Source organism: Epinephelus moara, chromosome 22 (genome assembly GCF_006386435.1).
Source record: "Epinephelus moara isolate mb chromosome 22, YSFRI_EMoa_1.0, whole genome shotgun sequence".
NCBI lineage: Eukaryota > Metazoa > Chordata > Actinopteri > Perciformes > Serranidae > Epinephelus > Epinephelus moara.
The window spans coordinates 15,007,766-15,032,414 of record NC_065527.1 but is presented as its reverse complement, the minus strand read 5'-3'; the positions used below and the strand labels follow the sequence as shown (position 1 = coordinate 15,032,414).

The 24,649-nt window shown below is 41.6% G+C and overlaps 2 protein-coding genes and 1 long non-coding RNA gene across 7 annotated transcripts; 2 read left to right on the top strand and 1 right to left on the bottom strand.

The window, feature by feature from the left end:
- The first annotated feature begins 3,557 nt into the window (after positions 1-3,557).
- Positions 3,558-9,154, top strand: LOC126383554 (uncharacterized). 2 transcript variants are annotated; one of them, XR_007569177.1, is made up of 3 exons: positions 3,558-3,692; positions 3,805-3,951; positions 8,905-9,154. It is a non-coding gene; the product is annotated as an uncharacterized LOC126383554 (long non-coding RNA). The 2 variants fall into 2 exon arrangements; XR_007569176.1 differs by lacking the exon at positions 8,905-9,154 and adding an exon at positions 4,041-4,249.
- Positions 9,155-9,162: 8 nt separating this feature from the next.
- aste1b (asteroid homolog 1b) lies at positions 9,163-24,564 on the top strand. 4 transcript variants are annotated; one of them, XM_050034069.1, is made up of 7 exons: positions 9,163-9,176; positions 20,195-20,445; positions 20,555-20,821; positions 20,922-21,919; positions 22,026-22,257; positions 22,344-22,536; positions 24,044-24,564. In XM_050034069.1, the coding sequence occupies exons 2-7, from the start codon at positions 20,208-20,210 to the stop codon at positions 24,360-24,362; spliced, it is 2,247 nt and encodes a 748-aa protein (XP_049890026.1). In that variant the 5' UTR covers positions 9,163-9,176; positions 20,195-20,207; the 3' UTR covers positions 24,363-24,564. The 4 variants fall into 4 exon arrangements, with proteins under 4 accessions (XP_049890026.1, XP_049890027.1, XP_049890025.1 ...); XM_050034070.1 differs by lacking the exon at positions 9,163-9,176 and adding an exon at positions 18,884-18,991; XM_050034068.1 differs by lacking the exon at positions 9,163-9,176 and adding an exon at positions 19,316-19,446.
- Positions 10,713-19,559, bottom strand: smarcc1b (SWI/SNF related, matrix associated, actin dependent regulator of chromatin, subfamily c, member 1b). Its single transcript, XM_050034066.1, has 28 exons — positions 19,297-19,559; positions 18,853-18,972; positions 18,245-18,330; positions 18,081-18,162; positions 17,898-17,990; positions 17,647-17,716; positions 17,476-17,545; positions 17,317-17,392; positions 16,975-17,100; positions 16,698-16,780; positions 16,488-16,594; positions 16,344-16,403; positions 16,164-16,192; positions 15,946-16,061; positions 15,779-15,850; positions 15,571-15,684; positions 15,119-15,272; positions 14,911-15,021; positions 14,616-14,675; positions 14,192-14,450; positions 14,006-14,077; positions 13,858-13,904; positions 13,654-13,762; positions 13,431-13,564; positions 12,611-12,745; positions 12,299-12,431; positions 11,164-11,268; positions 10,713-11,062 (listed from the first exon to the last, which is right to left on the bottom strand). The coding sequence occupies exons 1-28, from the start codon at positions 19,471-19,473 to the stop codon at positions 10,995-10,997; spliced, it is 2,868 nt and encodes a 955-aa protein (XP_049890023.1). The 5' UTR covers positions 19,474-19,559; the 3' UTR covers positions 10,713-10,994.
- Positions 24,565-24,649: the final 85 nt, after the last annotated feature.

The window sequence follows — 24,649 nt, the reverse complement described above, 5'->3', positions numbered from 1 at the left end:
ACTATCCCACTATTGGCAATGGTACTACTGTACTTTCAATAAAGCAATCATACTATCAAATTCACAAAAACACTGTCTGAATACATTGCTCTTCTTAATGGGTTCACTTGACTATTTAATCTGCAATTTCCTATGACCTGTATCCCAAACACACACCATGTGAAACTGTACGTGGGCAACTGTGCACTCAATGGGTATGGACTAGTGAGTAATTGTTTGTGAAGTGTTGCAGTGTGCCAAAACCCACCCCATCTAGCAGCCGCATAAAAAGGGCTGAAACACAAAAACTTCACATTGAACCTGAACGATACAGCTGTTCCCAGAGTAGTACATGAGAGAGAATTAAGATGTAAGTAATTTTGCCTTCAACTATACTGTACTTGATTAACATTTGTTTGTGTATTATTAATGAGTGGTTGTCAATTAAACATCTCTTATTAGATATTCCAATAAACAAAGTAATATTTTCACGAGGCCAGGCATTGAATTTAATAATCGCTACACTGATTTATGTTGTAATTGCATAGTCTCAACATCATGGTATAAAACAAAATTTGAAATATTGTCTTGCTGCACTGAGTGAGTAGAAATGCTCACTGTTTCTTACTCGTTTTTAGGGCTGGGTCTAAGCACCTTGTAGTCACAATGGCCACTGCTGGTGCCCTGACTTTACTAGGAACAGGGCCAGTGGGATGGGCAATATTAGTGGGAGCGGCAGCGGCAGCAACAGTGGTGCTGGAAGTGACAACAAAACATTGTAAGTGGTTCAACAATCTCCCTAAGCGAAGTTTGCTTTGTCTGATAAATAAATGAACTGCAGTTTATTCAAATGTTGAATCTAAATGTAAAAGCATGTCACACATCTTTTTGTTTTTGTTTGTTTTATAGGAAAATGACGGCTGACGAAGGAAAGGCTGAAAGGCATTGATGAAATCATGACTAATAAAAACAAAGATGGCAGACAAACTATGGTTTTAATGTACATTTTTGCACAACATTTATTCTAACAAATAGTATGTAGATTCCTTACAGATGGCTGCATTTTATTTTGAAAACTTACATTTAAGCTATTGACACATTTTAGCTTGAATGCAAACTTGAGTCTGTGCTCACAGATCACACTCCTCTGTTTTTTATCCTGGTGCAGGGTCACAGGGGGGGCTGGAGCCTATCCCAGCTGACACTGGGTAAGAGGCAGGGTACACGCCAGTGGCGTAAGGTAGTGACAGTGGGCCCCAGTGCATGCTATTATGAGGCGCCCTGTTACGCCCTAGTTACAAGTTATGAAGCACACACACACACACACACACACACGCACACACAGTTTTAGGTGTATATATATATTTAGCAACAGTGTGTCTTACTGCCGCTTTTACGTTACATTCACTTGCAGATACTTTATATTGGACACATTAACATACATATTACACAGCAATCATCATTACATATTTGTATAAGACAAATCTACAAAAGTAAATAGGAAATTATTAGTTTAACTTGATAGGTTTTTATTGATAAATTATAGTTTTTTAAATAGATTATAAGTTTATAACTTATAAAGTTATAATTTGTTATAGACTGACACTGTTTTACAAAACCATGATGGAGATGGATTTGCCTTATTTAGGGCATGTATGGAAAATAGCACCATTTTTGTTTTAATGTGAGTTCTTCTTTGAACACGGGCATATTTCCAGGTGGCAGTCGGGCCCCTCCACCCCATGGGCCCCAGTGCAACCGCACTGCCTGCACTGTCTATATTTACGCCCCTGGTACACACTTGGCAAGTTGCTAGACCTGACAGACAGCCATTATTGCTATCATTCACACCTACAGGCAACTAAACTAAAAGTCTCCACACACAAGGGCTCCAGCCAGCCGGCGGATTCGAACCCAAAACCCTCTATTACTGTGAGGCAACAATTGCTAACCACATTCAGTTTCTATTACATTAAAATACATCTTATTGTAGGTGAAGATACTTGATGATTTTATGGCTGCCATTAGTTACAGCACTACCATCCTCCGTCTCCTCTGGGAAAACATCTAAAGGAAAGAACATTTGTCGGCTGTCCTGGTAACACGTGGAGTTTACTGACCTAAATAACTTATGAGTTATGCAAACTGAATGTGCAAGACACTATTCCTCTCAACCTCTGATGAAGTTAGAGCTATTTAAAATGAGGTTTAGTAGTAAATTGTTGCAATCCAACAGTGTTCACAAAATGGTGACTTTGTATCGTTGTTATAAAAAGGGGAGCCATGAACAAAAGAACTTTCAGTCAGCGTTGGCCTAAACATGCCATTTGATTGAGGTCATTATTTTGAATCTGGAATGAGTAAGAATGAAACTGAAAGAGTCATTCCACAAAGTGTTTTCCCACCATATCACAGAGGTTATATAATGTTCTTACAGCATTGTGCAAGAAATATTACTCTAAAATATGTTAAAATACGCTGATTGTGCAGAAGATATTTATACTTTCTGTGATGAAAACCTGTATATTCTCAGTTATCTTAACACTGGATAACAACAAGACAAGCAGGATTACAAGAGAGTGTTTCTACTATATGGTATTAAAATATCCTCCACCAATGTAAAAACTGTGACATGGCAGACATTGCCTAATCATGTATTGCTTTTGAAGTGTTGCAGTGTGTTAAAGCACTCCCCTGCTGGCAGCCGCAGGAAGGGCTGAAACACAAAACTGAAACCAAACACAAAACTTCACATTGCATCTGAATGCATATGCGAACATATACATTATACAGGCCTATTGTCTGATGTTCATACTTCAGTTTTATATTCGTTAATCATCTTGTGTTTAAATATTTCTTTAATCTATTACTCAATCTACCACACACTTTCATTTCCATTTCTAAACCATTCCAGAAATGAACTCTGTATACTGAAACACACCTTTGTTATACATTTGCTCTGGGCTTTGTTCCCTCTCAGTTCATACTGACATTCTCTTACTTGAAACAACCTCTGGATACAGTCCGGCTTTGTACTTCAGTGATGCTATTTTATAATCCACAATCTAATTTTGAGTGCCTGTGAATTTATGAAATAGATATGAAAGAATGATGCAATATATGTGATGAATTTAAGTTAAGGATGCCTATTGTTTTGTTCAATATTGCAATGCTCTGTGATATTTTGGTTTTAGTATGATTAACATGCGGTTTCCAGCATAATTTGTGATCTATGACAACTCCCCAAAACGTGTTCTCATGTACTCTTCCTATTTCAATATTACACTGTAAAACATCACAGCCTCATTCTGGTATGTCCACTTACTATTTCTCTTTAACTTTAAGAGCTCTGACAAGTTGGGATTAACTTCCATTGTATGAGTTTCCAAAGGTCAGTCTTACAGTAATTCATTGTGCCGATTATTTGAGACTTTTGTCAGATTTGTTTGTGTTGACTGGTTGTCTGTCTGTCTGTCTGTCTGTCTTTCGTCGCCTAACCGACCCCCCCACTGTGAATGAAACAGAAAGACCATATGGAACACCTGACATGTCACTTTCTTACAGACTGATAAGATACTGTGAGAGGGAAACTACTGTATCACCTGTTTATGACCAAAGTCTTATTAGAACAAGACAAAGAACGTCTCAGTGAAGCCAAGTAACTGCTGAAACAAACAAAAGGCTTTGGTCAAGATGATAGATCCAATCCAGTTGTGAGTACATGCTGTCAGTGCGTTAATCTGAAATCTGTTTTCTTTGCTCTGTGAAAGTATCGGTTCGACCGAGTGGTGATCTCTCTCTCTCTCTGTTGTTGTCATTTCCCAGGAAAAACCTACTTTTCACATTTGGAGGGGCAGCATCGGTGAAAGCAGCACATGTAATAATTCCATCGTATCAATCTGTGTCAGTGACAATAACAGTTTCGTTGATCTTCCTTGGAATCTACGCAGTGACCAAAGACCATTCTCCAGAGTAGGTTTACTTGTCTTCCCAATCATTAAAGTATTTATGAAGCTAGAAAAGAAACTCATTATTAATAATTACTCTTTGTGTTTTTCCAGAAATATGACAAAGATAATCATCGGAATGATCGCATTGAACGTCACTGATTTGCTCAAAATGGAAGTCAAGCTGGCGTGTGGATTCAATGCTTTTGTGATACTCATACTTGGCCTTATGTCTGTGAAGGGGAACCAGGGATCAGCTGAGAAGGAGACAAAAAGCCTACCAGATGATAATTTTTCTCTCTCAAATACACTGGAGAGCAGACTTATGATGTTCCCAGTGGTCGGAGTGGTCCGAGTGGTCCGAGGGGGCCGAGGCGTTGTAACTTATAGGAGAGTAATGTTAAGTGACATTGGTTCAGTCAGTGTGCTGATAGCAGCTGATAACATAGAATTTACAGGGAATTTATAGCTACTTCTGCGTTGAATCGATGCCGTAACTGGGTGATTCTCTAAATGCTGTGCACATTGGGTTCTCTAGTTACTGAAAAAAATACCACAATTAATTGTGTTTCTGAACATTGCATTTGATGAAGGACTATTTGAACCTCTGAGAAAATACGTTTTCCCACCTTAGGCATGAAATCCCAAACATTACTGTATTAGGAATTTCTTTGTCACTTAGATTGTTTTAAATTCAACCCTGTAACGGGACAATTTGATTCCTGTGTGAATATAATTCTAAAATTCAAACTAATTCTTGCAGTGCCTTGGTAATCATCTGTCCCTTGTGTAAAATAACTTATGAGTATATTTTATTTGATTCTAAATAATAATAATTTGACTGTCAAGTAGGATATGGTAACTTACAGTTTTTCTCAACTGTTTACACACAAATACTGGTACTTGAGACACAATGACCACAACATGTGACTCATGCACCAACCCCCTGAACCAATTCTGCTAAACTACAAGCACAATTCCTGCTTTACACTCAAATTGCAGTTCTAAAATACACTTTTTTCAAAACACTACACACAATTCTCTGCATTTGGCACAATTTTCATGAAGTTTTCACAAGGAACACACTGTCATTCAAAATTCTAAAGTTAATTGCCCTACTATGCACACTGACTCATCACATGGGCAAACACCTATCACACAGTTTTACAATTGGCAATCAGAGCTTTAGCATAAAAGGGCAACAGGTGAGCTCTTCTGTTTTGGAGCAATGGATGCCAACATTGGAAACAGAGGCAGAGCCAGAGCCAGAGGAGTGAGAGTAAGAGGAGGAGGACGGGGAGGACGAGGACGAGGAAGGCCAAAGACCGTAATCTCTGATGAGATCCGAGCCACTTTGGTTGACCATGTGGCAGCATAGTTGTTTTTTTTTGGGGTTTTTTTACTGTAACTGTATACAGTAAATTCTTTTGTTGTTTTGTATGTAGACCACTGTATGTGCAACTTTGTGTTGGTTGGGATATACATTGTGTACATTGTTTTTGTGGGAAAAATAAAATATATTTGTTACCGTGTATTTGTATGTTCTGAGTATAAAAACAATATTCTAAAATGTTTTACAACACACTTATGTATGTACTGTCTGTAGTAAGTGTAACACTGAACAAAAAAAAGGCCTAAGTCATTATGATGAATGAAGAAGAAGTGTTTTCCATTCATCATAGTGTTTTACATTGAGCACATCAGTGTTCAACTGGTTCTTATAAATGTCTATTTATATGATGGTTGTGTGTCATTTGAAAACAAAATACCATTTTGAGAAGAAATAACATTGTTTTGAATGTAAAGTTTCATTTTGCAGGAGAATTGAGGGGTTTTGCCCATGGTGTGTGTGTTTTTTGATTTGTGTGTAGAGTTCTGAGAATATGAGGCATGCTTTCAGAAAATGTGTGTAAACAACCGAGAAAAACTGTAATGTACAAGCGGTCTTCATAAATCATGAAAATGAATTCACTACTAAAAACAGTAAACCATGGCTCCCTTCCTACAAATGTATATTTCTTGGGAGCTACAAGAATAATCAGATTAATCATGTATAAATCAGTGTATATAGTAGTGTTTTTTAAGCAAGCTATCATAATTTAAACCAAGCAATATCTCTAACCACATATTTCCCTCACCGTGAAGACTCTGGTCTGGCTTGTACTGCATCTTGAATCTCACTGTCAGGACTATGTGGAGGGGTTAGAGACATAGGCCTACTGTTGTCAATCTCAACTTTTCTTTTCTGTCTTTCTTTAGCCTTCTGCCACTCCTTCCGCTTACGTCTTTGAGCTCTCTTACTCAGGTCATTGATGGATTTCTTTTTCCCTGCTTCTGTATCTCCTTTCGACTCCTCACGCTCTTTCCTGAGGTATTCTTCCCTTCTCTGTGAATCTGCATTTCTTCTTGCCCTGTACTCTCTTTGCCTCTCTGCATTTGATTTAGCCATCTGATATCTGAAAATAATGAACATGTGATTTAGCCATCTGATATCTGAAAATAATGAACATGAAATAACATTTAGAGAAAAGGGGCGGGCGGGCTGGCTGGCTGGCTGGCTGGCTTGAGAACAGTTCAACCTTCAACCTCGTAACAATGATTCAACACCGTAACAGTGTTTTTTGTTACAGGGTTGAAGATTTTAGCTAAAACTAGCCATAAGTCCACATTAGCTAGGGTATGGAACACCACATGGCATGAGGAAAACAAGAAATTAATATATTTTTCCAACACTATTGTTTGCTTTTTCCCAAACAATAGTAAATATCATTTATGCATGTAACAGTGTTGAAAGGTTGAGCTTGATGATGTCAATCTGACGATAAAAACAATGAAATATAGATAAGAAAGTATGCAAACACATATCTCTCTTTACAGTGTGAGCTGGAAAAGACTTAAGTGATGTCACTCCCTGGGTGCTGTGGAAGTTGTACTGAACCATTATTTTCAAAAAGGGGGAATTGGTATGCTGTTATGGGGTTGAACAAAACTGGGGGACATGATTAAATAGTGCTATTTATAAATAATTCATGATTTCTTTTATTTAGGTTAAAGTAGATGGGCAAATGATTATATTAGCAGAAAAAAACTTGGGGTTACTGGCTATTTTCATTTTTTTATATTTAATGAAAAAGTAACTTTGGTCAGTGGGGACATGCACATTTGGCTGACCTCTACTCCTCAGCAACCCATGAAATTTTTCAAAACATAATTTTTTAAAAATATGTTTGTGTGTTATAATGCAAAGACACATAGGTATTACCATTTCTTGCTTTAAAATGCATTTTGTGGTTTACTTTATAGGAAAATCTTTGAGGTAAACCTGTGGGACACAAAGTGCACCGAATTCAGAGAATCACCCAGCTATGGCGTAGGTTCTCCCCAGAGCCCAGAATTGTAGCTACGCGTTGTGGTGACGCAGACCTCAGTATACAGTTTCTGTATACTGAAACCATTTCCCTCAGTGGAAAGGAAGCTTTGATTTACTTGTATTTCACAGATCCATCCATCCATCCATCTTCTAACCGCTTATCCTCTTGAGGGTCGTGGGCGGGCTGGAGCCTATCCCAGTTGACATTGGGTGAGAGGCAGGGTACACCCTGGACAGGTCACCAGACTATCACAGGGCTGACACATAGAGACAAACAACCATTCACACTCACATTCACACCTATGGACAATTTAGAGTCACCAGTTAATCTGCATGTCTTTGGACTGTGGGAGGAAGCCGGAGTACCTGGAGAAAACCCACGCTGACACGGGGAGAACATGCAAACTCCGCACAGAAGGGCTCCCACATCCGGGATCGAACCAGGAACCCTCTTGCTGTGAGGCATCAGTGCTAACAACAATAGCACTGACAATAAATTGTGAAGACAATAAAGCCTCCACTAAAATAGCATTTTGAGTCTTGTTTGTGATTTATCCTTGCTCCATATGAGAAGAGGAAATAACAGCTCATCACTAGCTATACAATGTAAAATGCCATAGGCTTGTGTTAATAACGTTAGCATGTTATATTTAAACGTGTTCAGTGTGACAGTTGTTTTGTCGGTGAATCTTGTGAGTTGTGATGGAGCCAAATTGTGTGCTGTTACCTTTGTTAAATGTTGCTGTTGTCCGTGGCTTTGTATGAGAAGGGGGAAAGATCACTAAATAACAAATGTAAAATGTATGAGAAGATACCACTGAGCTAACCGGCACACCTCTTCAATTTGTTATTGTTTATTCGATGTCCAAATATTATATATTTAGTTTTAGTTAAACCAACAGGTTGAGATGTCTATTTATGGGTAACTTAAGCTAAACACAAAGCTTCACATTAAATCTGTTCCCAGAATGCGGTCGTTGAGAGAGTTGGCTACAATGACAACAAGGGCTTTGGGTGTGTAATTATTAAACCGATAGAGCAGGCTGTAGACTGTGACGTAGACTAAAACAGAAAGACTATATGGAACACCTGACATGTCACTTTCTTACAGACTGATAAGATACTGTGAGAGGTAAACTACTGTATCACCTGTTTATGACCAAAGTCTTATTAGAACAAGACAAAGGACGTCTCAGTGAAGCCAAGTAACTGCTGAAACAAACAAAAGGCTTTGGTCAAGATGATAGATCCAATCCAGTTGTGAGTACATGCTGTCAGTGCGTTAATCTGAAATCTGTTTTCTTTGCTCTGTGAAAGTATCGGTTCGACCGAGTGGTGATCGCTCTCTTTCTCTGTTGTTGTCATTTCCCAGGAAAAACCTACTTTTCACATTTGGAGGGGCAGCATCGGTGAAAGCAGCACATGTAATAATTCCATCGTATCAATCTGTGTCAGTGACAATAACAGTTTCGTTGATCTTCCTTGGAATCTACGCAGTGACCAAAGACCATTCTCCAGAGTAGGTTTACTTGTCTTCCCAATCATTAAAGTATTTATGAAGCTAGAAAAGAAACTCATTATTAATAATTACTCTTTGTGTTTTTCCAGAAATATGACAAAGATAATCATCGGAATGATCGCATTGAACGTCACTGATTTGCTCAAAATGGAAGTCAAGCTGGCGTGTGGATTCAATGCTTTTGTGATACTCATACTCGGCCTTATGTCTGTGAAGGGGAACCAGGGATCAGCTGAGAAGAAGCCAAAAAGCCTACCAGATGGTCCTTTTTCTCTCTCAAGTACACAGGGGTGCAGAGTTACGATTGTCCGAGGGGGCCGACCTGTTGTAGTTTATAGGAGAGGAATGTAAAGTGACATTGGTTCAAAGGTTGGTGTGCTGATAATAACAATGAATTTACAGGGTATACTTCTGCGTTGAATCGATGCCGTAGCTATGAGTCTACGCCGTAACCTACGCTGTAGCATCATGTGCACCTCCCCAGGGCCCAGAATTGTACGCACTGTGGTGACGCAGACCTCCTGTCTGTTTCTGTTTACTGAAACATTTTCTCTCAGTGGAAACGAAGCTTTTATCTACTTATTTCACAGATAAGAAACAATAAATTGTGAAGACAGTAAAGCCTCCACTAAAATAGCATTTTAAGTCTTGTGTGCGATTTATCCTTCGGGGACTCATATTTCAGGATTTATCCTGGCTTCATATGAGCAGTGGAAATCTCTGCTCGTTGGTAGGCTAATTTTTTACAATGTAAAATGCCATAGGCTAATAAAGTTAGCATGTTGTATTTGTTTGGAAAAAGCTTAGTATGGAACAGTTGTTTTGTTGGTGAATGTTTTGAGTTGTAATGGAGCCAAATTGTGTGCCATTACCTTTGTTAAATGTTGCTGTTGTCCCTGGTTTTATACGAGAAGAGGAAAAGATTGCCAGCCACTAGGCTAATTTATACAATGTAAAATGCCTTAGCCTTGTGCTAATAACGTTAGCATGTTGTATTTGTGGGGAAAATGAGTCAAGTGTTTGTCTGTGAATGCTGCAAGTTACAGTGAAGCCAATTTGTGTACTTGTTTGAAATTGTCTCTGTTAAGGCATGTTTAATGTGTGTTTAATGTGAGTTTTGGGTGTGTTTTGAATCAACTACACTTTACAGCACTTCACAGAAACCTCCACCGCCGACTAGTGTTTTGGAGGTGTAACTGCAGAGTGCAACCAGACCATCTCACAAAATGCTGCACATGTAAATTGCTTTTGGAGAACATGTTAAATGAGTATGTATGATTTAATGAAAACTAAATGTAAGTTGATTCATGTAGTTTACTTATTAAATGGCCAAGTATTGCAGTCTTTGTGTACTGTCAGTGTAAGGGGAGGGGTACAGGGAAATAAGTTGTACTTTTAAAGTTGTTGTTTGACTGCTTGGCACACAGTCTTGTCTTTCTATCCTTGTGAGGACCCTCAGTAATATTATGGATTCCCTACACCCTTACCCCAACCTTAACCATCTCAACTAAATGCCAAACCATAATCACAACTCTAATCTTATTTTAACCTGAACCTTAAAACCAAGACAGAACCCTGGAAGGCTCTCTGAAGGTTGGTCTCCAATGAGGAATCTTTGTTTAAAAAAGATTGCAACAGGTTTGTCTTTCATCTCTTGATCAGTTCAGTTCATAAATGTCGACCTCAAAAACAGCTGATTCATAAATTATTCTATAAATGGTGAAAATAAATGGATTATAAATAATAACTGAGAAACCAGCCAGAATGTCCTCACTCCCAAGTACTACAACTAAAGTTGGTGCTAACAAAGATAGATGAACAAATACACATCCACTTGCACAAGCATGTGCACACATACACACACATCGAAACCAGTTGTACTCGAACAAAAGATACATTTAGTTTCATGTAAAACAACTTTAATGAGTCGAGTTCAATCTTCAGATTTCTCAACTCAGGTCAGAGCACAAATATTTCACAGATATAAGACGGACTGAGCCGTTGACCAAATACACGTTAACTGTGTGCTTGTGTGCCTATAAACATGTGACTACTGAAGAGTTACAGGGTTCAATTTCTTAACAGTTGCTCCTGAACATTTCTGCCAGTGTTACATTTTCATGTGTGTGTCCTGGTTGAATGAGGTGTGTGTGTGTGCGCTTCTTGTTTTCTGGTCGGTTCAGCTGTGGCTGGACGCAGGAGGACCCGGCTGAGCTGGTGCTATCCCATCAGGCTGTGAGGACGGATCTGAGACAGCAATGAGAAAAAAAAGACATCGTCATCACATCACAGTCTGAACATGTTTAAAGTATCACAAAGAACATTCGGAACCAGTAAAGAGTCCTCACACATGCCATTGGGAGCTCCAGGGTGTCGAGGGGCCATTGTCTGGGCGTTTCCTCCACCAGGCATCATGCGGTTGGGCATGGACTGGCCTGAGGGAGCAGGCAGGGCTAAATTTAATGAGAGAACCACAAGTGTTAGGCGTAGGAACAAACTATGATTTAACACATGAATTTAAGAGCTGAGTGACACTGGATGCATTTTATCACCTTGGAATTATTAAGTTCTTAAGTTGCACTGCTCAGTGAAAGTGGCAAAAGGAGCAGAGACGGCAAAGAACTTGGCGGAGATTAAAAAAAAAAGTCAAATAATGCAATGTTTATAAGAAACCTCAAGTCTTGTTAAGGACGGCAGTACAGATGTCAGGTAAGGTCAGACTTTTTTTAACCGATTTAGATCTCACTGAGGAGTTTACTGTCATTGTTAGCTACCAAGCTATTCAGCTAACACTACCCTCCTAATGTTAGTCTGTCAACTGATAGAGGTTATGTTTTCCTCTTCCAACAAAGCATGCTAGCATTAGCTGCCAGACTAACATTAGGAAGCTAGCTTTAGCTGGCTAACATAGCAGCTAACAAGATAAACTCATCAGCCACATCTAAAACAGTTCAAAGAAAGGCTAAATTGCCTTGCATTTGCACTGCAGCCCTTAACAAGACTATGAGTTAATCCTTCAATCTTGAGGTTCCTTATCCAAATTGTGTGGCATTTTCTCATCTGCACTAAGTACTTTACCTGTCACACTTTCTCTGGAATACAGTTTTAGTTTGATTAATCCAGAGGAAACTAATCCAAAGGAAACAAACCTCCGCACTGGATAAAATATTAAGTACTGACTTTTATACTTAACCTGCAATGCTTTTTTTGAAAAATAAAAAGATGATTCATCCTAATACAATAAATTTATGTCATATAATTGTCATAGAAACAGTAGCGGATCCTGATATTTTTCCAATTAGGAATGCAAAAACTTTGCAGCTCAATACCTCAAAACTAATCCGAACGCAGACAGAGCCTTAAAATTCCAAGGTGGCGATTTTACTGTGGGAAAATATGTCTGTTTTTGTTCTTCAAGGGTTAACAAGATTTGAGGGTGTGTCAAATCTTAGAGGATGTTTGATTTTGCGTGTATGATCAGACCTGATTGCTGCATTGTGTATCCTGGCTGACCATGCTGCTCCCTCTGCTGGCGAACCTTCATCTCTGCCTGTTTGAGCTGCTCAGTGTGGAAGGTCTGTCTCTCTGACAGGAGCTGCTGCCGCTGCTGCTCCAGCTGCATGACACACACATATACACGCCGACACAAAGTATTGATTATACAGGCTGGTTTCAATTGTTTATGGATGCAAACGAAATAACAAACAGATGTCAAAAACCAGCCATTAGAGTTTTATTTGTCATTTTACATTTCAGGACTGAACTGGGCTCTAGTAGATATTCATGTTCACTCACAGCCTCTTTCTCACGGTCCATGATGGTCTCCAGCTCCTCAAAGTGCCTCAGTTTGATCTCCAGCTTCTTCATCTGGGTCTCCACCAGCAGAGCCACCAGGGACTTGATCTTCCTCTCCTCTACTGCGGCCAAGTGCTGCACACACACGAGGCAAAGATGGAGAAAGTTAGAAGAGGGTGAAGATAGATGAAACCACACACAACAAATGAGTAAGGAACTGCATGGTAAGCGCATGTGACAGTTAAGAAGAAAGGAAATGAGGTAGCGGAGGTAAAGATAAAAGAGGGAAAACCCTGAGGAAGAGGAAAGATAAGAGGTGAGAGGAGGGTGGAATAAATTGGGTGTGACAGAGCATGGCAAGGAGGAAGAGAGGAAATGAATTAAGAGACCGAATGAAAGAAAACTACAAAATCAATCATCGGCAACAAGGGATGGGACGATAACTGATCTAACTCATATATTGTATAGAGAGACCGGGCAAGACATACATGATACAACACCTCATTGGGTTACAATTAACTTCAAATTTGGAATCAAACCCAATTTACAGGGGCATTTATTTTCATTTGTAAACTGCAGCGAAACTGCATGTTTGAGATAATTCCAGTCTCTGATCTGCCAGATATACTGCATATCCTACACATACTCATGTGCAAAGACACATCTTAATGTGCTCTCTAAGATGGTGCCTGTCTTGGTTGCTAGGAGACTTGTGACACAACTGGAAAAAAAAACCAACCCCTCTATTAAAAATGACAGCCATTTCTTCACTGTACGTTTCTGCGATTGGTCCGTTTTGAAGTGGAAGGGCGGGCTTTACCTTGGCCTTTGTGGCAGCTGAGGCCAGAGCAGCTGCTGCTGCCGTGGCAACGCTGCCCTCCACCAGATCCTGCTCCATCACTCTCGCCTCATCCACATCTCCCCGCTCTATGCTCTCATCATCATCTCCCTTCCCTGGATCAGACAGAGAGTTTCTTTAATGCAGGCAGACAAACACATGTACACACATATAGTAAATACACACACTGTACATATTTACATACCGTCTCTCTCTTCCGCAAGTGCATTTTCGGCATTTTCTCTTTTGACCAGTTCTCCTTCCACTTTGGCCCCACTGGGCTCCACCTTGAGCCCATCTGCCCTTAAAGGGACCTGAAGCAGATCCAAATGTACGAACACTCAAGGTAAGCCACAAAATCACCAGCAGACGCAACAAAACTCTCTCTAAGCTCTTATTGTTGTCTCACCTGATGGGAGGTGGAGTTCATTTCACCTTTTTCCACATCCATCGACTCTGAAGGACAGAGGAAGACAAAATAAGGGATGCATTGCAGCATGAAGAGAAAGATTAATTCGTGTGTGATTATGTGCACGTGTACGTAATCACAGTGTTACCTGTTTTGTCAGGCTGGTTGGACGTTTCAGAGACTTTATCCACTGACTCCTCCTGCACTCGGGAAAACTCCTCTGAAGAAAAAGGTGTAGAATCACTACCCAAATATTGTACATACAGTTCACGATGTCAGAACCATACCATAACCCACCGCACAAACATATCCACATTCCTTCCTGTCCTCTCACCTAGTGCGGCCTTAGCTGCCGACGATGCCACCCGCGGGTCCACCACGGATGCCAGGAAGGCCACAGTGCTCATAACGGGGTTTTCCGATTGGCTGAAAGGCACAGGCTGGTACGCCAGTGGGCCGAGGGAGGCCGAGGAGTCCTCTAGGTAAGGGTCTTCTATTGGAAGACGAAGGAAGTGGAGGATACACTCATCCTGCGTTCTGGAGCCCACATGCTCCGATACTTTGTTCCAGTCATCTCTGTAGACCTCTAAGGCCTGAGAGAGACAGAGAGGGAAGACAGAGGAGCAGGCGAGGCTGAGAACAACTTGCAAAATGTAGACTCGCATGAATCAAGAATAAAACAATTTCCCTTTTCGGAGGGCAATGAGTCACGTATCAAATCTGTGACAGAAATCCGAAAACATGAGTGATTGCCTTACCTCTAACAGCAAGAGCGTCTCTTGCTCTGTCCATTCCCTTCCCGCGCTCGCTCCTTTAGTCTGTGGCAGATGCCATAAAAATAATATCAACACAATCCTAATAACTTTTTTTTTACACTTATTACAGATATAGTTAAAAAGAGAGACTAGAGAAATACAAAAAGAGAAAACAAATTGGGAAAAATATGTCAACAAGTGAATGTAAAATTAGATAAGTGTACAAAACATGATTAAAACTATCTTAAAACAAAGAAAAGGAGGTTAAAAAAAAAAGGGGTAATTATCGGTGTAAGACCTTGGGGTGTTTCTTGGTATAGATGTCAGAGCGCAGACCAAAGTTCTGGCAGTCTGAAGGCTTCTCTCTGCTCTTCTCTGGGAAATACAACATGTGCTGCGAGGCTGACACCTGCAAGAGTGAGAGCGTGCACCTGAGTTTATCAGGAGGCAGCTCAGATGACACAAATACATCCATGTAGAGCTCTCGCCGTGTGTGTGTATTTTACCTGCAGGGGTTTGTGTTGCAGGGGGGCCAGCCCGGACGGTGTGTCAGCCAGTACGTTGAAATGAGGAGTAGGTGGGGGTCCCATGGGGAGGGGTCTGCTCTCTGCGTCCACCTGGTAGTTAATCAAACCCCACTGCTCCAAAAATGCATGAACCCTGTGCACAAAGAATATTTTCTCTTTCTATTCACTTTACTTTGCTGAAGCTATAAACCTGCCCCCACATCTGACTAAATGTAAATGCACTAACAAATCAGCGTGTGTCATGATGTAATTAAAAGTAAAAGCTGCTTTTGAGATGCATTAAGCGCGCCACATACCGCTTATTCCATCCCAACATTAACAGATTGAATTTTTCACCACATTCCTATTTCAGGACGCCCACACACCGCACTTAGTTTAGCAGAAGCAGCAAGACAATGCATGGTAGCAAACACCCACACATGAAGTTATACCTCATGACAGCACAGACGTCTCCAGTGAGGTTGCGTCTGCAGGACGTTGAGCTGAGATATTCCTGGGGGTTGAGCCGATATGTGTCGATCATGAAGTTACGGTACGCCAGGTAGCTGCAGTGCACAGGACAGACAGTGTTTCTAGTGATGTCATCTCCATCACCTGGTTTTACTTCAACAGTAAAGTCTGAATGTATGCAGTACTCACATTTCTGGAGATTTGGACTTGTTTTTTCCATTGAAAAACTCAGGCAATGCACGTTTCTCTATCGAGTGAATGCTGGAATATATGCGTAGAAAGGTTGTCAGAGGTTAGGCTACAAATTTGGGAACATACTCAAGAAAGCTAAGTGGAGAACTGCTGTATTTGATTACCTGTTGTAGTTAAACCAAGATGTGTAGCTTGGTATTATAATGTGATGTGTTTGTTCTGTGATGTTATCCTCTCCCTCTGACAGACGAGGTATCTCCGCTCTCCCCTCCTCATCCTCCTAGACACACACAGAGTTCAACACTTTCACATCACTGAAACAGACTATCCAGGCCTCCTGCAATTAGAAAATGCTGATTGAGAAAAATGACATCATATTTACCCTTCCTGGGAAATCCTCCTCCTGTTCATCTGGAAAAGGAGAAGAGAACGGAGGTTGAAAACTTGAGGTGTATTCGCACAAACCAAAGGCCAATGTTTGTTTTTTAACAGTTTAAATCTGGAAGACACATTTACATTATGCTACATTTCACCTTATACATTACTCGAACACTTAACCTACCAAGGTCAGCCATGGTCCCTCCTTTGACAGGAATATTCTCACTGTCCTTCTTCAGGTTGACTATGGGAACATAAGAAAGTGATTAAAAGATGAATTCTTTCATGTGGCAAATTTCTTAGTCACTACTTTTTGGTGGGTTTTTACCATTTTTGGGTAGGATAACCTCCTCCATGTTAGGAACAGGGGTAGGGTCCTCCATGTCTTTGGTCAAGTCCTCTTCTGGCTCCTCCTCCTGTTGTCCACGCCTTCTCCTGTGCACACACACACATGCACGAAAATCAATGCTTAGACCGCACACTGAAAGGCCAAACCAAAAGCATAACCTCCTGTTTGATTAAAACCGTTGTTTCTTACCCCTTCTTTCCTTTCTTCCTGCCTTCAGAGGAGGGAGGCGAGGGGGAACGTCTTCTCTTTTTGGAGGGGGTGGGTTTGGCGTCCTGCAACAGAAGGTGGAGATCTAAGTGTCATTACCTACAATATCAGAGATCGAGATCGAATCATTTTGAAAATGAGTCTCATGGTTCACAGCTGCCTCCATTTTCCACCAGGAAACTGCAAGATCAATGCATTAATAATTGAGAACAGCTTTACCCTCACAAGCCCTTGTGACTGCCTAAAGCTTCACACAAACCTGGTCGTCTCTGAGGTGAATACGCCGGCGGAGAATTATCGGTTCATTCCTGTCATCCACACAATAGTCCTCTTCGTTCATCCACTCGTTGAAAACATCTGTGTCCAGAACCCAGCCAGCATGGACCTGTAGCACACCCATCCACACAAAATGAGCATCAATGTGATGCATGCTGGTGTATCTCATCAAGCGTCCAAAATAAACACACATTATTATATCAAAAATGCCAGTGAAATTAATTTAGACTAATTGGTTTAATTAAAGTTACAGAAACCATGTTGTGTAAAGGGTATACAGAGTGGTACAGTATCATGATTTTTATATGTGTGCTGCTGTACTAACCCGCCACGGCTTTTCTGAATGTGGTGGCTCTTCAACCTCTCCTTCAACATCACTCGAGGACAGCCAACTGTCGTAACTGTTGAAAAGTAGCAAAAGATTCGATAGGTAAGCATTGTTTGTGTATGAGCATCTCTGTGTGTGTGTGTGCTCGTGCATTACCTGTCAGGGTGCATGCCCCAGTGGACCAAAACATGTTTGTCCTTCCGCATGACAGGACGCATCCATTCATCTGAAATTAGATGTTTATGAAAAAATTTATCAAACCAAAAAAGTACAAAATAGCCATTTAAAAAAGATAAAAAACACACATATGCGTAAACTTTAACTGACCTTCCTCTGTGGAAGCAAGTGAGGGGCAGATGTGGTGACTGGCGAGCGTTCTGTCCTCAGTGAGTGTACCCTGTGGAAGGACAAACTGTCACCCTGTAGCACTGATATAATACTACTTTATCAGAGCTACGCTCAGTTTTCATATGCTCACCCATTTTAAAATCAGCCAGACCTGCCTATGCATATGTCAACCTATAGACATTTTCTCTTTCATATCTGCTCATCTTTAACTCTCTTCTGCCGCACTTTACCTGGTGTTTGGTGATAACCTCTGTAAGTCTGCTAATCAGCTCCTGATCCAGTGTAGGGTCCATGTATACCACAGGCAGTGACATACACTTGTTCTGTGGACAATCAGAACACAAGTACAAGTTCATCAGTGGTGTGTCCCTGGTGGGCTGATGTGTGTGTGTATTTATACGTGACCGTGTTACCTGTATCAGCGCTCTTTCGATAGTACCAAACATCTCAACATTCCTTTCAGTTCTGGATGGATTCTGCAAGTCAAACCTCCGCCTGTAAAAGGAGGGAGCGGGAGTGAGATGATATGAAGGATACTACTATGGAAATGCAAAGGCATCAGAGGCATACAACTCACCAGCCCTGCTCAGCCTTGAACTTGTAGGCAGTGCCAACAATGTGGCAGAGTCCACCTCCCGGCCGCAGGTCCAGGAAGCACTGTGCCTGCAGAGAAATGGAAAAATCAATTTTTTAATGTTATTTTAACCCATCTTGCAAGATTTTCTTTCCCCATACTCTTTCCCCAATGAGCACCACAGCTGAAAGACACTTTGAGATGTATTTTTTTCCTATGGACGGTTATTGTCATTATTAAAGACTGAAATCCATCAAATCACATTTTATGTTACATGTACAATCATAAACAGTACAGGTTGTAGTGGATTTTTTGTGCCAAGCCCCAGAACCCAAATAACAAATAGTCAAAATAGAATATGTTTGCATTAATGCAGAATTGGAGTATAGTTTTTATACTGTCACACAGCTGTATCTATCCAATTACTGGTATATTTCATTATATCCTGTCATGCATTAACGCAGTGATCTCACCCCATGTAAAAACACTAGACTAAATCAACATAAATCATAAAAGCTGGAGACATTAGAGACTGCTGACAACCTAAGGCTGGGGAATTGTAAACTCAGAGTTCTCAGCTATAAGTGTGGAAACCATACAAACGGACTCACAGGCAGTTTGGTGAGAGCAGGACTGGTAGCTTGTCTGCCAAAGGCATCCTCTTGAAACTGAAGAAGCTGCAGGGTCACTGCAGCCAGAGCCTGACATGATGGAGCATCCACCAACACATACTGACAGACACACAGACAGGTATTTAGAAAGGAATATGAAGAGGACAATGTTTCATCATTATGCTTAAATGCAACCTCCTGCATTTTAACGACAGTGTCGCCAAGTTAACCGTTGTATGTGTCTGTTTAACCTCTGGGATTTGGCTTCATCTTTTATATTTTTAATTTTGAATAGATACAGGACTCATTAACTCCATTACACATATCTTGCTGGGCAGTGTAAACGCGACATTATCCAGCATGAGACGTTTGTTTACAGTCTGAGCCGCTAGACTCGCTAGCAGGGGGCGGCTAGCTTCTTAGCTAGCATAACCAGCTAACTACCTTTTTGTAGTGCTTCCCGATCCACTGTCGCACCACCTCCAGCTGGGCTAAAGTATCCGGACTCTCCCAGAACCTAGCGGACGGGCTGCTGTCTTTTTTCCGGTGTGAGGATGATCCGGAGCTGGTTTGGCTCGTCCCGGGAATGCCAAGGTTTGTTCCTCCGGACATTGTGGCCATAGTAAAACGACAATATTCTCAAACGAGAGAACAAAACTGGCTAGCGCGCTCGCTAGCTTTGGCGTTCTCGCGTTCTCTCGCGAGACGTGGCGCGATTGTCGCAGTTCGGCAAAAGGTTTTTTTTTTAATTTATTTTGTTCCCATCTGTCTTTCATTTTCGACTGTTTTATTATTTAATTATGCGCGTTTTTGATCCAGTGGTATTTCTTTAAAATACCCCAAAGTGTATTTTATTTATTTATTTATTTTAAACAAGGCAGGGCTTTTACTTTGAAATGCAACAATACAAGGAAATAACGGCGCAGGACATGTCAACAGAAGTGAAGTAAAGTGACATTGGTTAGTATTAGCTCCTATTGAATATTTTAATTCTAAGCTACCTGCTGAATAGTTGTTTGAACATGTAACGTTACTTATAATACGGTCAAATCATTTGCCGTCTGTTTATATGAATTGTTTTGTTGCAGCGGTTTCCGCTTTCGCACAGTTTTCCAAGAGACAGTCACAATGTTTTTGTTGGGAAAATCAAACTCCTGTGCAGCTGACTGTCCACTCAGCAGTTGTTGTGATTCCTTTCCGTCGCTTTCTATTATTGGATTTCTGCAAAACCGCAGACTCCACACCCTCAGTCCAACCAGGAAGTCTGCAACCACTGCGTGTCACAGGAGCACCAACTACCCAGTGGGTAACTCATTCATCTTCTCACTTCATGTTTTTCTAGGCCCTGAGATCCTATGGGTGTCCAGGGTCTGACCACCTATGTGGAGGGGAACAGAAACTTCCTCCAAGATGTGAAGTTCAGGGACAGTCGCCTGGTTATTGATGGCTGCAGCCTGTATTTCCGCCTCTACTTCACCCACGGTTTGGACCAGCAGCATGGAGGGGACTATGATACTTTTGCATATCTGCTCACCCAGTTCCTCTCTGCATTGGCGGCCTGCAACATCCAGCCATATGTGGTACTGGATGGAGGTGAGGATGCTTTAGAATTGCAACACCCTATGAGCTTCATTTTAGGAAACTCAGCTTCTTATAAGTTTATAACATTTATTTTCTTTTTCTTTCTTTTTGTGATTGTAAGGGATTGACCCCAGTGACAAGAAGTTCCCCACTCTGCGTCAGCGTCTGCAGTCCAAGATAAAGGAGGCGGACAGTCTCTCCCATGGCCGCAACGGCTCTGTGCTCCCCATCCTCACCAGAGATGTCTTCATTCAGGTCCTCATGCAGAGAGGAGTCCCATTGGTCCAGTGTCCAGCTGAGGCTGACTGGGAAATCGCATGTTTGGCTCACCAGTGGAACTGCCCAGTTCTGACCAATGACAGTGACTTTTTTATCTTTGACCTGCCAGGTGTGGGTAGCGACAAGTATCCAAATAGACCTTTGTAATGACTGATAGTGGTAGTGGTTGCTGATGCCTTACATATTGTTTATGTTCTTTGTTTTCTTAGGTGGTTACCTGCCACTCCATTTTTTCCAGTGGACCAACCTGAACGGTAAAGCCTCTCACCGCTACATCTCTGCTCGATGCTACACCACTAATGGGCTGTGTCGCTGGTTTGGCGGAATGAACCGGGAGTTGCTACCCTTATGTGCCGTCCTGGCTGGTAATGACTATGGCACTCCAAAAGATGCTGAAACCCTCGTGGGTCTGTTAGATGTGAGTGCAGTAGGGAGAGGTGGTGGCAGGGGTAAAGGTAGAGCACCCACTTCCCGCATTGAGGGCTTCCTCCTCTGGTTGTCCTCTTTTCCAAGTCCAGCGGAGGCCCTGGAAGAAGTGAGCAGGCTAATGGGGGAGGAAGGTGGGGGCGGTAAGGGCAAGAGAGGACATAAGGATGGGCTCAGTTCCCAGCTGTGGGCATGCATGCAGGAGTACCACATCACGCCTCAAAGCTCTCTGGCTCGCTGGTTCACTGGAAGCAAGGCAGCTCCTGTAGGACGGATCTCAGGGCTGCCAGAGTGCTTGTCGCTGGCTGCAGCGCAAGGTCTGTTGGCTCCCATGGTGGTGGATGCCACAGTGATGCGCAGGGTTCTGCTCATCCCACAGGTGGAGAACAGCAAGCTAGCTAGCAGCCATTGTAGTGCCAGAGCCATACGGCAGGCTATGTATGGGATTCTACTGAAGCGAGGCCCAGATGTCCAAGCACGGGATATGAGGGTACAGGAAAACATCGGTCAGGGTACAAGAGGGCGAGGGGGAAGGGGACGGGGAGGTGGTCAGACTGGTGGGGGTGGGGGTAGGGGTCAGGGCATATTTTTTCCCACACAGCAGGGTGTAAATGTAGGATATGGCATTGAACAAGCAGCTAGTGCAGCTACAGTGCAGACTCAGGGCTCTAATGCCCCAGTGTGTGTGGAGGAGTACGACCGTGTGGATCTGAACCTGAAGAAAAACCAAGTAGAGGCACATCTGCCCAGAACTCCCCTACGTCTAGATACACTTGCTCAGGTACACATTACAACGAAAAATATTTGTTTGGTAAGTTTAAAGTTTTAAAAAAAATGTTTATGTGATCTATTTACATTGCCCAATGTTGTCCCTTAAATTTCCCCAGGCTCCTGTTGCAGTCCGTCTACGTGTTCTGTTAGAAGTCCTGGGGATAAAGGAGTCTGCCCTGGCTCCTGTTCCTCCCCACCTGAGGCTGGCTATAGCAGTGACAGCCTTCTGGTTGCGAGAGGCTACACCGACACCCTCGCAGCACCAGCTCCAGGCCTTGTTGCTGGGCATGGTTCACGGAGAGCTGTCCTGGAACAACCAGCCTGGAGCTACCCACCTCCAACATGCTGGTTAGTTGTGTTGTATCTTATGTGTTCTTCCACAAGTGATCTATCCTTGACGATCTAAAACATATCGCTTCTGTGTATCATCCTAGTCCCACAGCCAAACTGGGCTGCAGAGCGCAACGTGTGTGCTGGGTTAGATCAACAGCGCGTGAGGCCAGGTGAGAGACGGGGCTTGGATGTCGGAGTGGCTCACAGTTTCAGTCAATGGCAGGCCTGCCTCTGGAGTGCTCTGTGTCTCAATCAGCTATTGCTGCTGCCACTGCCTGAACCCCTACTATCATGGTAAGACACAGCGATATGAGAAAGGATAACACACCGTTTGCATTTTCCACCTCTAAGAACAAGGCCTGCTATTATGACTATTTTCATTACCGATTAAGAATGCCCATCACAGTTTGTCACAATCTCAATGTGACATAATCTAATTGCTGGTTTTGTGCGATAAACTGTCCATTAGACTGTTCAGACATTCAGTATCCTGTCAAATAAGACAGAGAAAAGCCGCAAATAGTCACATTGTAGAATCTGGCACAGTCATTTTTGCTTCTTAAATGACAACATGTCCGTGACAGTCAAATCAGTACACAGAGTAGCTCACCCAAATCACAAGACACAGCGAGATCTGGTCATACAGTTAGTTTTGGTTTTATTTGCAGAGGCTTAGAGATGACTGTCTCTTGATATTTCTGCTGCCATTTGAATACAAGGTTGATGGAAATTTGTCTGTGGTGCTCAAAACATTTACACGACATGAAGACAAATCAGGCTTTATTTTGCAGTGGATAGGATTCAGTCCTATCTACATCACAGATATGCATGAATTGAAGGTCTGTAATTCAGAAACATGGAAGGAACTTTAAGATGGCAACATATCTGTGACCCAAAATGGGATCCCTTTTGTACTTATGAGGGCAGACCATGCCTATGAGCATCTTAAACTTCATTCAGGTTCACTCTGGCCTCATTAGAATCTCCAGTAATCCAAATAGCAGCTTCTTAACTCTCTAACTTGCTGAAGATGATGAATGAAATGATGAGTTTACAATCACTAAAAGAAGTTAGTTATAAATGAAACGGCGGAATTCGAATCGTCTTGACATAAATGGAAAAAAATGCTGAATTCATTAGAATTTATTTGTTATGGATGCTTGAATTTTTATGTTAGTGTTGTCAAAATATGGACTTATTTTTATACATATAAAAACAGTTTTAATACTCGTTTCTCGCAATATCGATACATCAGTACCAGCTGACCTTTTTGACTCTCATAATAATGTTTACTACAGTCATTCTCCTGTTATAGCCTTATAAAATTTTATCTTTAACATTTTTTTAAAACTTGTACGCCCTCAATTTCAGTTTTAGTATCGAAAATGGTTATCAAATGTCAACATTTTTCAAGGTATTTAATTGAAGTTAGAAATCCTAAAATTGTGACGACACTAGTTGTTATATTAACTGTCTTTAATTTATGTAATTACCAAGACATTCTCCTTAGTTTATGTGAATTTCTAAACAATAAAATGTATGTTTAGCCACCACAGGTTAACATCTGCATAGCTTGGACTCTGACATTTTGAAAAAAGGTGTATATAAGCCAGTTTTAAAATTAAAATGGCTGCCACAGAGACTTTGAGATGTCATATTTTCCCCCAAAATTTTTAATGAAAATATATATATAAGCACCTGAACTATGGGGTACATCTAAAAATATCTGCAAATATCATGGTTCAGTAGGAAAAATATTTTTTGTAATCTGGTTGCCTCCCTCTCTGTGTGCGTGTTTCAGGTTGTACAGTGGTACCTTGGTGCACGGCATCATCAGGTACCTGAAAGGGGGCCGAGCAGCTGAATCCCTCCTCACCGGGGGTTTCTTATCCGGACAACTCTACTCCTCCCTGGTGGAAGCTGTCAGGAACTGCAGCTCCAAAACCCATCCCTCCTCCTCTGCGGCAGGGAGAGGGAGGAGAGGCGGAGGCCGGGGAAGGAGAGGGAGAGGACGAGGAAGGGGAGGTGGCGGGAGAGGAAGGGGAGGAGGGAGAGGAGCTGAGGAAATTAACAACAGGTTTGCTCATCTGATGAGCGAGGAAGAGTCTGATGATGATTGATGAGGAGGCAGAGGATAAAGAACTGATCGATATGAAGCACTTGCTAGGGGCCAAATGAGGGAGAACATTCCAGTGTTTTATTAAACGCACTCAGGGGATGCTACAAACAGTTATTTTACAAGGGAAGAACGACACCTGTTAATGTTGACCACTAAGACTCTATCCTTATAATTGTATTGCACTAATTTAACCTCCCTGACTGACATTTACCTGCCTGTGAAAACTTCTGTTGCTGTCTCAAATCAAAGGCATATCAAGCAAAATGTCACATCCGTTTTCCTAAAGCA